We start from the raw sequence: 14412 nt of genomic DNA, 5'->3' as shown, positions 1-14412 counted from the left end.
TGTGCAGAGATGGATACTCTGCCTGAGGCTGGTTATTCAGGCCATTCCCAGGGCTCTCATCCTGGGAGAGCTCCGTGGTAGTGTCATTGTGGGACTGATTGCAGCTGAAGTCAGAAAACTGTAATGAGGCCAGGTGAAGGATGTTTATTCTGCAGAAAATAACGCTTAGGGGTGATCTGTCCTCAAGTATTTTAAGGGTGGTCATGTAGAAGCATGATTATTGTGCTTTTCTTTTCCCATAGGGAAAGAAGGAGATGCAATGAAAAGAAGTTGCAAAGAGGTTTGATATAAGGAAAAGAGTTCTAATAATTAGATTAGATGGGCTCTGAGGTCCTCTCCAACTCTAAGCTACGTGATTCTGAAGATCCTTTTGACCTCAGAAACTCCTTATGTGGGCAAACATCTATTACTTTCCCCACTTAGAAGGATCACAGACACAGACTGGTGCCAAGTACTGTGTCTTCCTTCAAGTGCATAAACTTCCATTATCATTAAGTGGTGTTCAGGGATTTCTTCTGAAGTTCTGAAGTCTTTACATTTCCCTTTCCATAGAGAGAGGGATGAAGATAGGGTTGGGGATGGGAATGGGGATGGGGATGGGAATGGGAATGGGGATGGGGGTGGGTATAGACATGGGGATGGGGATAGGAATGGGAATGGGGATGGGCATAGGAATGGGAATGGGGATGGGCATAGGGATAGGAATGAAGATAGAGATGGGAATGGGGATGAGGGTGAGGATGGGAATGGGATAAAGGAGGAGATGGAAATGGGGATAGGGATGGGGATGGGAACTGGCTAAGTCATTTTATTGCAGAGTTGGAAGATCATATGGAACTCCCAAATTAGGAAACTATCAATGTAGGTAGGCAACTTCTTGGAAGCTCATAGTTTTAGAGTTGACTAGAACAGAAATCGGTTGGGTCACTTCCTTAAGGTCATATAACTAATATATATATATAATCAAGTCACACAGATGTCAATCTGACATTTTGGCAAAAATATTTTGTAGTCTGGAAACAAGGGCAACTTCTTAGAACTAATTGGTTCATTGAAAAGAGAACTGAAGAGCTAAGTGACTGCCAATTTACTACCTGGGTGACCTTGAGAAAATCACTTAACCGCTTTGTGCCTCAGTTTCCTGATTTGTAAAATGAAGAAATTGGGCAAAATGACCTCTAAGGTCTTTTCCAGTTCTAAATCTGTGGCACTGTATGTGGTTTCCAACCACACACAGAGAAAAGAAAATTAAGCATCATTTTAAACAATTCACTAACTCTCCAGAACACAGAGATGCAAAATAACAGTCCCTGACTTCAAGAAATTTACTATTTAAGAAAGTGATGTGTGGCATCTACACATACATTTTGAAGAAGAGATACCTGTCCCTTGCCCCCAAGTCCCTTCTCTCAGCATATACCCAATACAGATAGAGAAGGAGATTCAGACTATTCAATTAGCTGAAAGCTTAGTATGTCAAATCTGGGCTCACTCTCCTCGGCGATGTGGCTTTGTTTTAATCATCTGTAATTAGTACATTGCATAAATGATCTTCTGAAGTTGGCATCAACTTTGCATAAAATCTTTCTTCCTGAAATGTAGGTCAATCCTTCATAAAACAAATATCGTGCTTTCTCCATATGATCAAGAGCCCTAGAACTCATTAATAATCTTTATTGAGTACCTACAATGTGCAATAGGCATTAAGTTTATAAAGATATGGAAGACGGGGTACTGAGCTTACAATATAGAAAAGATAAAATAATAATAAAGTTCAATTGTAAGTTATTTTTATTTTCATATAAATGTTCATATTGTCTTCTTCATTTGCTCTTGGAAGGCAAACCCTATTTTGCTTTTGTATCGCCAGGACATGGCACAGGGTCTGGCAGATTGTAGGTGCCTAATAAATGCTTCTTCATTGATTGATCGACATCATATATTAAGTGCCAATTGGATGCTATGGGTGCTCCAGGTGTTCAGAGAGGGAGATGGCAAGATCTAGGTTATAGAGCTTAAGTATTGTTTTTTTAAGATATCCTTCATCAAAAGGAGCCTACAAGCCTTTCACTGGGCAGCTCATCTCAGCATGGCTCATGCTTCAAGGTCTTCTGCCTTCAAATTTATCACTTTTTTCTACCCCATGGCACTGCATGGTTGACACTATCCTAGGTTCTAGGGACACAAAGGCAAGGTGGGCAGGTGATAAACATTTACCAAGAGCTTATTATATGTCAGGCACTGTGATAAGTGCAAGGGATGAAAATAAAACAAATTAGTCCCTGCCTTCACAGAGCTGACATTCTAATGGGAGAAGAAAACACATGGGGTGGAGGGCAGGGAGGGAGAGAATGATGTAGTCCTTTACTTGAGGGCAAGAAGTTTACAGTCTAAAGGATGGGACATGAGATGTACCCAAATATTCAGAGGAAAGGATGCCTATCACTGTCCTAATGTTCAACACACACTCAACACATAGCAAGGGAGATGGAAAATGGTTAAATGCCCTCACATGGATTCGAGCTTAATGCACCAAATCTGGCTTCATAGTACTCAGTATTCTCACCTCCTTTTAACCATTTGTACTGACCATATTTTTTTTGGAGGGCAATTGGGGTTAAGTGACTTGCCCAAGGTAACATGGTAGTCTTTTTTTGTGTGTGTTAAGTGTCTGAGGCCAGATTTGAACTCAGATCCTCCTGATTCCAGTGCCTGTGCTCTATTCACTGCGTCACTTAGCCGCCCCATGACCATATCTTTTAAAATATTAATTTATAATAGTCTATGACTGAATTTTTTATAGTTCTAAACATAAAATTATAATAGCTTTAATACTGTAACAACATGTTTCAGCTAGACAGATGCCCTATTGTAAAGCAAAGGAGTCTAGTAACTATGAGTTACCAGTTGCCTGATTTAGATCTATTGAGATCCTAGAGTTTTCATCACCATCATTTTCATTAATATTAATCACCAATTAGAAATTTTAATATCCATTCACATGTGTGGTATTTTTATAGGTTATTATAGCCTATCAGGGCTATTGAAGTAAACAGTGTGGGCAAACAAGCAATTAAACTGACTTGGTACATCAGGAAGAGTCAGAGGATCTGGGTTCAATTCCTGACTCTGCCCCTTACTACTGACCCACCTCAAGGTTTGGGTATCATTCCCTGCTAACTCAAAATTCAGCACTCAGTGAATAGACTTCAGGATCTTAGGGGAAAAACAGCATTTCCTTGCTGCCCCCCTTAGACCTAGACCTAGATCTATATCTCTACCTACACCTATACCTATACCTACTAGGGTCTACTTAACTCTAGTCAAAGCAGGGGGCAGCTAGGTGGTAGAGTGAATAGAGCACCGGTCCTGGAGTCAGGAGGACCTGAGTTCAGATCCAGCCTCAGACACTTGGGACTTACTAGCTGTGTGACCTTGGGCAAGTCAACCCCAATTGCCCCCCTCCAAAAAAAAAGGAAAAAACTCTACTCAAAGCAACATTGCTGTCCCACAGCCACCATGGTTGCCCTGGGAGCCCTAACACTCTATTCACAATCCCTGCTCCTTCCTAGCTTAGCTATCTCTCTCTCTGCTGTCTCTCTGTCACCTTGGGTAAGTCACCTAACCTCTCTAGGTTTGTTTTCTCATCTCAGTGAAGATTTTACACCATACGTTTCCACCTCTAAATCTAATATATTTGGAGATATATATATATATATATATATATATAAATCTAATAAATTTGGACAAAATACTAATTTTGTCCAAGTGTCAGTATACCTGTATGAAGTAGTCATAGTAAAAATTCCTATCTTCTAGTTGTTTAAGTTTATCTCTAATAGGAAATTAAGGGTTGAAAGCTACCTAATAGAGGTCCCCTATCCCAGCCTCTTCCTTTTATAGATTTATAGATGGAAATGCACAGCAGGACAAATCTAGACCTTTACCTGCAATCTTCCTTTGCAGAAGCACTACACTTCTAACGAACCTCATTCTCTTTCAGTGCCCTCCAAAGTCCAGGGACTTACCATCAGCAACTCGGCCATGAGCGACCATTTAAAAGTATCCTGGCTGCATGCCACTGGAGACTTTGACCATTACGTGGTTGTTATCACCAATAAGAACAATTCCGTCCAAACCAAAATCATCCCTAAGACCGAAAACGAATGTATCTTTGGAAATCTCGTCCCCGGGCGCCTCTACAGTGTCACCGTTAGTACCAAGAGTGGGCATTATGAAGCCAGTGAGCGGATGAATAAGAGAACAAGTAAGTTCATTAACTGGGGAACCTCTGACTCAGAGTTTTGGTTCTGAGCTCATGGACTGGGCCTAGTACTTTCTGTTTTGTTTTTCTGTTTGTTTGTTTGCTTTTTGGAAGGGGGAAGGCAGGACAAGTGGGGTTAAGTGACTTGTCCAAGGTCACATGGCTAGTAAGTGTTAAGTATCTGAGGCTGGATTTGAACTTAGGTCCTCCTGATGCCAGGGCCTGTATTCTATTCACTGCACCACCTAGCCGCTCCCATGGGCTCAATCTTTGGGAGTCTCTCAGCACTTGAACTCATTTCCCCAGCAGAGTTCCCCCTGGGAATAGCATAAATGTGACTTGTGTCAATGAGATAATACTTATAAAGCACTTATCCCAGTGCCTGGTATGTTTTAGATGTTCAATACATGTTTGTTCTCACCCCTTCCCTCTCTAAGAATCCTGATCCCGACAAGCTGAGGCTTAAAGCATCAGATAAAATAACACATGCAAAGCCTTTTGCAAACTGTAGAGTGCTCTATAAATCTTAGCGACTATTTTTGTTGTTGTCATTATTGTTGTTTAGTCATTTTAGTCATGTCTGACTCTCTGTGACCCCTTTTGGGGTTTTCTTGGCAAAGATACTGGAGTGATTTGCCATTTCCTTCTCTACCTTATTTTACAGATGAGGAAACTGAGGTAAGCAGGATTGTGTGACTTGCCCAGGGTCACACAGCTAGTATCTGAGGCCAGATTTGAACTTGGGAAGAGAAGTCTTCCTGACTCCAGGCCCAGCACTCTAGCCACTGTGCTACCTAGCTGGCCTTAGTTTAATTACTTTCTTGTTATCATTAATATTCAGTTTATAAAACCCATAAATAGGGGTGGCTAGGTGGTGCAGTGAATAGAGCACCAGCCCTGGAGTCAGGAAGACCTGAATTCAAATCCTCAGACACTTAACATTTCCTAGCCATGTGACCTTAGGCGGGTCACTTAACCCCCATTTCCCTGCCTTCCCCCCTCCAAGAAGAAGAAAAAAAAAACATAAATAGTAGGACTTCATCATTTCATATTCGGTGGTGATAAGATCACAGAACCATAGCCCCCATGGCGGCACTGGGTGCCTTAATTCTCCAGTCACAATCCCTGCAAGTTCCTAGCTCAGCTCTCTGACTCCTGTCTCTCTAACTGTTATCTCTCTGCCTTTCCTCTGACTTTTGTCTCACTCTTCTCTTTCTCTGTCTGTTGTCTCTGTCTTCTGCCTCTCTCACTGTTGTGTCTCTGTCTGCTGTCTCTCTGACTCCTGTCTCTCTGCTGTTTCAGCAGGTCAGTCCCTGTCTGATGACTGGCTGCCATTCTCCTTGTGGCTCCCTAGCCACAAACCACCACCAAGCATTTATTAGACCATTGCTGTGTGACAGGCTCTAGAGCCTTGAAAGTTTCTGAAGCAGCCCAGCCCCTAAAAGCTTCTGTGGCTGCACAGAGAGAAAGCCCCTGCCTACCAGAAAGTTATATTCTTCTCATAAACTCCCAGCCTGGATGACATGAGTATATTTTACAATTCTATGATGCTAAAAAATGAAGCACACAAGATCTCCTTTCATGAAAATCAGCACATTTTTAATAACCTTACGGATTGTTGTGCTTAATTGTACATGAAGAATTTTAAGTGGCAGTTTGAAGCAATCTGGACTTATTTTTGCAAGCACACTTAAGAGGCAGGAAGGATTATTGGAGAAAGTGCTAGGCCTTGGGGGCATCTAGGTGGCACAGTGAATAGAGCACTGGCCCTGGAGTGATGAGGACCTGAGTTCAAATCCGGCCTCGGACACTTAACACTTACTAGCCGTGTGACCTTGGGCAAGTCACTTAACCCCAATTGCCCTGCTTTCCCCCCTCCAAAAAGCAAAAACAAAACAAAACAAAAAAAACACAGAAAGTGCTAGGCCTGGATTCAGGAAGATCTAGTTTCAAATTCTACCTTGTCACTAACTAGCTGCAGATCACCTTGCCTCAGTCACTCATCTGTGTCATGTACTTTGCAGGGGTGTTTGAGGGTCAAATGAGATAATGCATGTAAAATACTGTTTAAACTCTTTTAGACTAAATTTGTAATTCCCTTGGTATAGGGAACTCCCAGGTATGGAAACTCCCACCACAAATGAAGATAGCAACTGTTCTATAAATGATTGTCCTTGAGAGTTACCCAGGGCACAGAGAGGGCAGGTGACTTGCCCAAAGTTACAAGCCTTGTGTGAAAGGCCGGATTGGAGTCTAGCTCATGTTGGCTCCAGGCTAACTCTCTATCCACTCTTTCACTGGTCCTCTCTAAGAGTCCATTCTTATTGCTATTACACTTGTGTGAATACAGTTCTTAAATACATTTTCTAATAACAACAACAACTAGCATCTCTATTGAGTTTTGAGGTTTGCGGGCACTTTTATCCCATTTGATCTTCATAACAGCCCTGAGACGTAGGCATTATTATCCCCACTTTACAGATGACAAAACTAAGGCAAACAGAGATTAAGTGATTTGCTGACAGCTAGAAAGTGTCTAAGGCAGGATTCAAACTCAGGTCTCCCTGACTCCAAAGCATTCTGCACACTGAGTCACTTAACTGCCTAGCTACAATCATGATGGATCACTTTTTTTCTACTTGAATGCTTTAATAGATCTGTGGTTTCATCCGTGTGACTATATCTTCTACAATCAGTGCAATGCTTCTTTTCTTTTTTTTTTTTTGCTTTTTTGGGGAAGTAATTGGGGTTAAGTGACTTGCCCAAGGTCACACGGCTAGTTTTTTTGTGTTAAGTGTCTGTGTCTGGATTTGAACTCAGGTCCTCCTGACTCCAGGGCCAGTGCTCTATTCACTGCACCACCTAGCTGCCCCCAGTCCAATGCTTCCATTTCTCATTGAGTCATTCTGAAATTCTCCACTCTCTCCAGTCCCAGAGTCTGTGAAGGAGTTGGCACTTCGTAATAGAAGTACAGAAGAGCTCCATGTCACCTGGGTGCGGGCCGATGGAGATGTCGATCAGTATGAGGTTCAGCTTTGCTTCAATGATGTGAAGGTCCTTCCTTCCCTTCATCTTATAAATACAGCGACTGAGTATCGGTTCACGTCCCTGACCCCCGGCCGCCTGTACAAGATTCTCGTTTTGACAATCAGCGGAGATGCACAAAAGTCAGCCTTCATCGAGGGCTTGACAGGTAATTAAAAATGTAGTTGTTCAGTGTGAACAGACCAAGAGAAGAGATGTGGCAGAATTACAGGAGATAGCTAAGGCCAATTGGTTCCATCTATGGAAGGAGAAGAGGAAATGTTGCTTGGGCAGCCCAAATGAGAGAAATTTCCATTTTAACCCATTTTGTCTCTTTAGCTTGCATTCAATACAGAAAATGAAAAAGGACCTTCATGAAACCCAATATTGAGTGGGGTTTCCATGGAAATAGTTCATAATGTCATCATCTACTAAGAGGCATTATCTCAAGTTTAGTAATCTTGCTTCAGGCTCCAACTGTGCTATGACCTTGGATGGCTGCTTGACTTGGGATACATTGCTTTGTCTGACTATAGAGCAAATATGAAAATAGGCAATTTAACTATTGTAGTAAAATGTTTTAACAGCGTAGGAGGAAAACTGGGTTGTGTGTGAAATGCATTATTATCTCCCATATGGAGGAAAGGGTAATTCAGGGTTGGATTTCATCAGTCGAAGTATAGACAAAATGCCTGAGGTTGGTAGCTGCTACTTTGGGGAGGGGGGAAAACAAAGGAGCAGAGATATCTAGTGACACGTTCTGTTGCTTTTTCACCCTTTCCATGCTACATCCCATCCTTATCCCCTACCACCACAAGCTTTCCTTAGCAATATTGTTATCCCTTCCAAATGGGGCACAGTGCCCCCACAATCTGGAAAATCTTTTCATACCAGAGAAGTCTGATTATTTTTTCTCTTTCTTTTATGGGTTGTTTATAGTACCTTATTGTAAAATTTGGGTTAAGTATTTGGTCATAGGCTCTGTGTCATCTGTTGGCCTTCACATGTCATCTGTGACTTCCATAAAACTCCCCCAAAATTCCCATTTAACTTTTTTATGCCAACCCTAAATATATTGAAAACACAATGGGGAAAGTTGCAATGTAGAAGGGATAACCATATAGTTCATTAGACTATTTATTTTAAATAAGCTACTATGTGCATAGTACTTCTGCATTTCCACCAAAGTCCAGGCCAGGACTAAGGGCCCTATGACCAGAAGATAGAGGAAACATAATTTTAAAAGAATAAGGATTGAGATCATGGTCTAGGTCAGCTAATGGGTATTGATCAAAAAGAGATCAGATACAGAGAGGAGATGATTGTTTGCCTTTGGCCTAACACTTTGCAGAAAATTCTATGATTCTGTGAAGTTAAGATAGACAAGAAGGTAGAGATCGGGGAAAGAATGGGAAAACAAGGTGAAGTATTTTTTTTTCAATTCAATGAAGATTATTTTTAACATTCATTATTTGTTTTGTTTATTGGTCTTTTTGGAGGGGGGAAGGCAGGGAAATTGGGGTTAAGTGACTTGCCCAAGGTCACACAGCTAGCAAGTATCAAGTGTCTGAGGCTAGATTTGAACTCAGTTCCTCCTGAATCCAGGACCACACTCTATTAACTGTACCACCTACCTGCCCCTAATATTCATTAAAAATTATTTTTTCGTTCCAAATTTTCTCCCTTCTTTTTCCTCTCCTGCCCTCCCCCCCCCCAAGATGGTAAGCACTTTTATATAAGTTATATATGTGCAATCATGTAAAACATTTCCATATAAGTCATCTTGTGAAAGGGAAAAAAAGGTGAAGTTCTAAAAAGAAAATAACTGGTCAAAGGATAGTCTTGTATTTAAAATGTGCCAGAATTCTTTTTAAGCCACTAAAAAGGCCATTTCATTTCAAAGTTCTTCCTTTCAAAGCCCTGGTCCTCTTTGAGTGTCAATTTGAAACCTGGTGGGGAAAACAATGGCCTCAGCCTATTCCCAGGATGTATTTCAACCTGAGTAATACAAGCAAAGGGGAAAATGTAATGACAGATCTTGCTAGACAATGGAGAAACTGGCCTTGGTCTGGAATAAATGGATGGGGCCCCAGGAAGTCTAAAAATAAAGGAGGTTTGCCTTCATGAAGTAAATGCCTCTTCCAGGAAGCTGCCCTCACTTTCAGCACACCCCAGATTCCCCTGACTTGGCCAAAGGAACGTGATGACTCTTGCTACTAAATGTTTGAGCCCCTGAACTCTGAGTCTCCCTTCCTTCCCATCTACTCTTTATGCCTGGTCTTACCCTGAAACTTCACTGCCAGCTTAAGAGGGAGCATGTCACAATAGAGAGAGTATTTATCTAGGTGGAACAGTGGATGGAGGGCAGAATGTAGAGTCAGAAAAACCTAGACACATACTGTGTGACCCTAGGCAAGTCATTTCATCTCTGTCTTCATTTCCCTATCTAAAAAATCGAAATAATGATAGCCCCTTCCTCAAAGGGTTGGTGCAAGGGTTAAATGGTTTCATTGGCTTAAGGCAATGCCTTAATTGTCTGAATGTCCTAGGAGAGCCATAATGACATAGTGTGAATGGAGAGTTGGCCTTGGAGACAAGAATACCTGGGTTCAAGTCCCTCCTGTGACACATACTGGCTGTACGATCCTGGACAAATCATTTAACTTCTCAGTGTTGTAGTTTACACTAAGATGATGTCAGAGAAGGTACTGAACTAAATTATTGGTAGAGGGAGCTTCTCCATCTGGAAGTTCCCTTTATCAATGAATTCAAAGCTCCTGTCCCTATTCGTATGACCTTGGACTAGTCACTTCTCTCTGGAACTCAGTATGTTAGTCCCTAAAATTACGGGATTGGACTAAATCATCTCTAAATGCCCTTCTGCCTCTGAATCTATGATATTATGAAGTCAAGCAGAAAAGCCAGATTGAGCCATCCAAACCTACTGTCCTTATTTAGGTTCTTACAACAAACCTGATAATCTCAGGATGTCAAACAACAACATGTAAAAATCTCTGGGTTAGAAATATTCCCAGTGAGTTATCGAAATTGTCTCAATTTTTTCTTCTTTCTTCTTTTTATTTTTCTTTAGCTCCCAGTCCTGTTAAAAATATACATGTTTCACCTAATGGGATGACAGACAGCCTGAAAGTAAATTGGACACCTGGTGCAGGAGATGTGGATTCGTACACAGTGACAGCATTTAGGCAGAACCATAAAATTGATTCACAGACCATCCCCAAGCGTATCAATGAACACACATTTCACAAACTAGAAGCGGGGGAACTGTACCAAATTGTGGTAGAGTCTATCAGTGGTTCCTTGAGTAACCAGGTAGAAACCCTTGGTCGAACAGGTAAGTGTTAAAATGAACAAAGGATCTAAGTTAATATTAACAGATCACTTATGCTGGGAAACTGGTCCATGAAGCATTCTTTAACAACCTCAAAATTTAATAAAATCACAAAATATCGAAATTCACAGAAAGTAAATTTTGCAATTTAAAAATGGATTTAAAATTTATTGCAGTAATCAGAATTATCCATATAGTTTCCCCTCTCATATCTATCCCTTTATCTTTTTTTCTTTATTGTTGCTAATTGTATAGAAGAAATGGAAATTTAATTGTCAGAATCATGTGACTCAGTGAATAAATGAATAAATTATTAGTGCCCAAATGAATTCTGGTTATACTTTTACCTGTCAAAGATGATAAAAATTTAGCTTCTGATTCATGTTGTATAACTAGTTATTTGAAAGTATTCTTCTTGTTGAAGAATGATTTTTTTTTGCCTTTTTTTGGAGGGCAATTGGTGTTAAGTGACTTCCCCAAGGTCACACGGCTAGTTTTTATGTTAAGTGTCTGAGGCCGAATTAGAACTCAGGTCCTTTTCAAGTCTTTCAATTTGGATTAAATGGCTTCTGAGATTCATTTCAACTCTAATATTCAATGATTAGCTAATCTGCTTCTTATTAATAACTTGTTAAAGCAGACTTGTGCCTTGATTAGCACCCTGCTTAAATAGAAATGTGTTTCCATTTCACAAGTTTTACTTTTCACTCCTAGATATGTCTTGAAATGAGTTCACTTGTACAACTTACTTCGCGAATAGGAGTGTAACAAGAAGGGCAATTCATTCGTTCCTTCAATAAACTTTAAACATTAACTTACTGATTCTTCATAGCTACAGTTAAACTCCAGTCAGAACCTAGAGATTGGGTAGAATTCTAGAGTCTCAAGAACCTTCAGGCACCAGTTTTTTCACCAGTTTTCCAGTTTTTATCGGCACCATTCTCTTTTTTCTCATCTATATATCAGTGGTCTAGATACAGAGCAAAATGGAAAATTGAAGCAGTTATCAGGTAATTTAGGCCCAGAACTACTTTCTCAAAAGCCCTTCTCATATGTAGATAGTTCACTGGATTGTTTATGGGGAAAATGGTTTATAATTTTAAATTACCATATGAGCAGACATATTGTTTTTTGTTTCTTTGTTCATCTGGCCAGTCAAAATTTTTTCTCAATGAATTATTATGCCCTGGAAGTTCTAACCTGATTTGGTTCCCTTCCCTTTTGTTGTTGATATTTTCAGTGCCTGCATCTGTCCAGGGATTGTACGCGGATAATGCATATAGTAGTCACTCATTGATCGTGAATTGGCAAGGAGCAGTTGGTATGGCGGAGAGATACAACATCCTGCTTCTAAATGAGGAAGGGACCCTACTGAGCAACAAATCAGAGCTGGCTTCAGTAAAGCAACACAAATTTGAAGATTTAATACCAGGAAAAAAGTACAAGATTCAAATCGTAACTGTCAGCGGAGGTCTCTTCAGTGTCAGGGCTGAAACTGAAGGCCGGACAGGTAATTTAAACGAGGCAGCTATGTGGCGCAGTGCACAGAGCTCTGGGCCTGGAGTTAGGAAGACTCATCTCCCTGAGTTCAAGTCTGGCCTCAGACACTTACTAGCTGTGTGACCCTGGACAACTCATTTCACCCTGTTTGCCTCAGTTTCCCCTTCTGTAAAATGAACTGGAGAAGGAAATGGCAAACCGTTCCAGTATCTTTGCCAAGAAAACCCTAAATAGGGTCACAAATAGTCACACACAATTGAACAATAACAATCTTTTTTCATCCTAGCCTGAGAGTAAGGAAGACCATAGTTTAAGTCCCTCAATGACACATTTCTAAAATTAAAATTGTTCATAGGAGGTAGTATTAAGTAGCGAATATAGATTCAATCTTTATGCCAGGAAGATCTGGGTTCAAATCTAGCCTCTGAAACATACTGGCTATATGACCATGAGGAAGTTGACTTAACTTCTCAAAGCTCTAGACATAGACAGCTCTCCAAGACTATAAGTTGCAGAGAATGCATTTGTGGAGGGAGATTCCTCATCCAGGACTTTTCTCTCTCATTGAAAATTCAGAGACCCAGTATCTATCCCCTCTTAAACCAAGCTTTGTTGCAATGGACTGATATTTTGGTCCCTGGCAACTCTTGAAGACCACCAAAGAAGGTGTAAAGGTGTAACATGGGAAGGTCAGGAATGTGTCTGAAACAACCTTGTAACTTAGGATGCAGATGTAATTGCAGAACTTTAGGAGACATGAATGTGCAGGATATCTTCTCATGTTCTATCAGTGAAGGAAATGCCCACACCTACAAGGTCATTGTGTGTATATTCAATGATTGCCACTCTCTAGTGATTGATATCAGGGTTGGGGGTTGGTCTTTCTGGCTTCAAAGCTCACTTTCTCTTCTCTATCACCAGCCTATCTCCCAATGGGTATTTATGACTTTGGTATTCTAACAATCTTTCCAATTCACGGTTCCAGTCCCAGCAGCTGTGACCAATCTGAGGATCACAGAGAACTCCACCAGCCACCTAGCATTCACCTGGACAACCTCTGAGGGAGAACTAAACTGGTACAATATCTTCCTGTACAACCCAGACAAGACTCTTCAGGAGAGAGCCAAGGTGGACCCTGGAGTTCAGTCCTGTGCTTTTCAGAACCTGATGCAAGGCAGGATGTACAAAATGGTGATTGTCACTCATAGCGGGGAGCTTTCGAATGAGTCATTTATATTTGGTAGAACAGGTAAGGACCCCCTCCCTCCCCCCACCAAAGCAGCAACATACAATAAGTAATGTCTTGATAAACTTACCATTTCTTCACCAGCATATGTTTTAGAACTCAGAGAACACCTATTTGATGACATTACAGTATATATATATATATATAGTGTGTGTGTGTGTATGTATGTGTGTGTATTTAAAGAAAAAAACAAATGACTCTTTTCCCCAACCCTGAATATGGATATAATATGGCCTCTGGGGTTTTAGGGTGGGCAGGGCTGTGACTTTATTTCCAGAAGCATTCCCAGTGAAGAAACTCTTTCCACCAATGCATATTTGTAACTCTTCTGCCCTTATTTTCACAGCCAACATGTGTCTGTGTCTGTTGCTACTATTGTCCAGTTGTTTTTCAGTCATGCCTGACTCCTGGGTTTCCTTGGCAAAGACACTGGAGTGTTTGCCACTTTCTTCTCCCACTCATTTTACAGATGAGGAAACTGAGGCCAACAGGGTGAAGTGACTTGCCCAGGGTCACACACTGAGTAAGTGTCTGAGGCCAGACTTGAACTCAGGAAGATGAGTTGCTCCGCCATGTGTCAGAGAGTAGACTTAGCCCAGATCTTCCTGGCTTTGAGGCCAGATCTCTATCAGCTACCCCATGGTGTATTAGCCCTTGTTTATATACTCTCTGACTATCTACATCTCCATATATACATACACACATACACATATACAAATTTATACAGGTGTGATGCATATATACATATACACATACAATGCAAATTCACATGCATAAACCCAAATATATATATATATATATATACATACACACATATAGAGATATATAAGTGTACATCTATATATGATATTTAACTAGCTAGCTACATCTCTCTCTCTATGTGCATATAGAGATGTAGCTAGCTAGCTATTGATATATATAGTATATGTGTGTATGTATGTATGTATACTTACACAGATAGACAAATGGACGGATGGACGGATAGATAGATAGATAGATAGATAGATAGATAGATAGATAGATAGA

At 40.7% G+C, this 14412-nt stretch overlaps 1 protein-coding gene across 1 annotated transcript in view; it reads left to right on the top strand.

The window, feature by feature from the left end:
* Window positions 1-14412, top strand: part of PTPRB (protein tyrosine phosphatase receptor type B) — a 156599-nt gene that overhangs the window by 91095 nt on the left and 51092 nt on the right. Inside the window, exons 12-16 of the mRNA XM_069082158.1 lie at window positions 4004-4267; window positions 7194-7457; window positions 10380-10643; window positions 11881-12150; window positions 13126-13435. Coding sequence (XP_068938259.1) covers window positions 4004-4267; window positions 7194-7457; window positions 10380-10643; window positions 11881-12150; window positions 13126-13435 — 1372 coding nt within the window. The remainder of the gene's footprint in view (window positions 1-4003; window positions 4268-7193; window positions 7458-10379; window positions 10644-11880; window positions 12151-13125; window positions 13436-14412) is intronic.

This window comes from Petaurus breviceps, unplaced genomic scaffold (genome assembly GCF_028583685.1).
Source record: "Petaurus breviceps papuanus isolate PSGF00001 unplaced genomic scaffold, PetGlider_PUasm1.0 156, whole genome shotgun sequence".
Taxonomy (NCBI): domain Eukaryota; kingdom Metazoa; phylum Chordata; class Mammalia; order Diprotodontia; family Petauridae; genus Petaurus; species Petaurus breviceps.
Note: the sequence above shows the minus strand (reverse complement) of the source record. Positions and strands in the feature narration are given on the sequence as shown.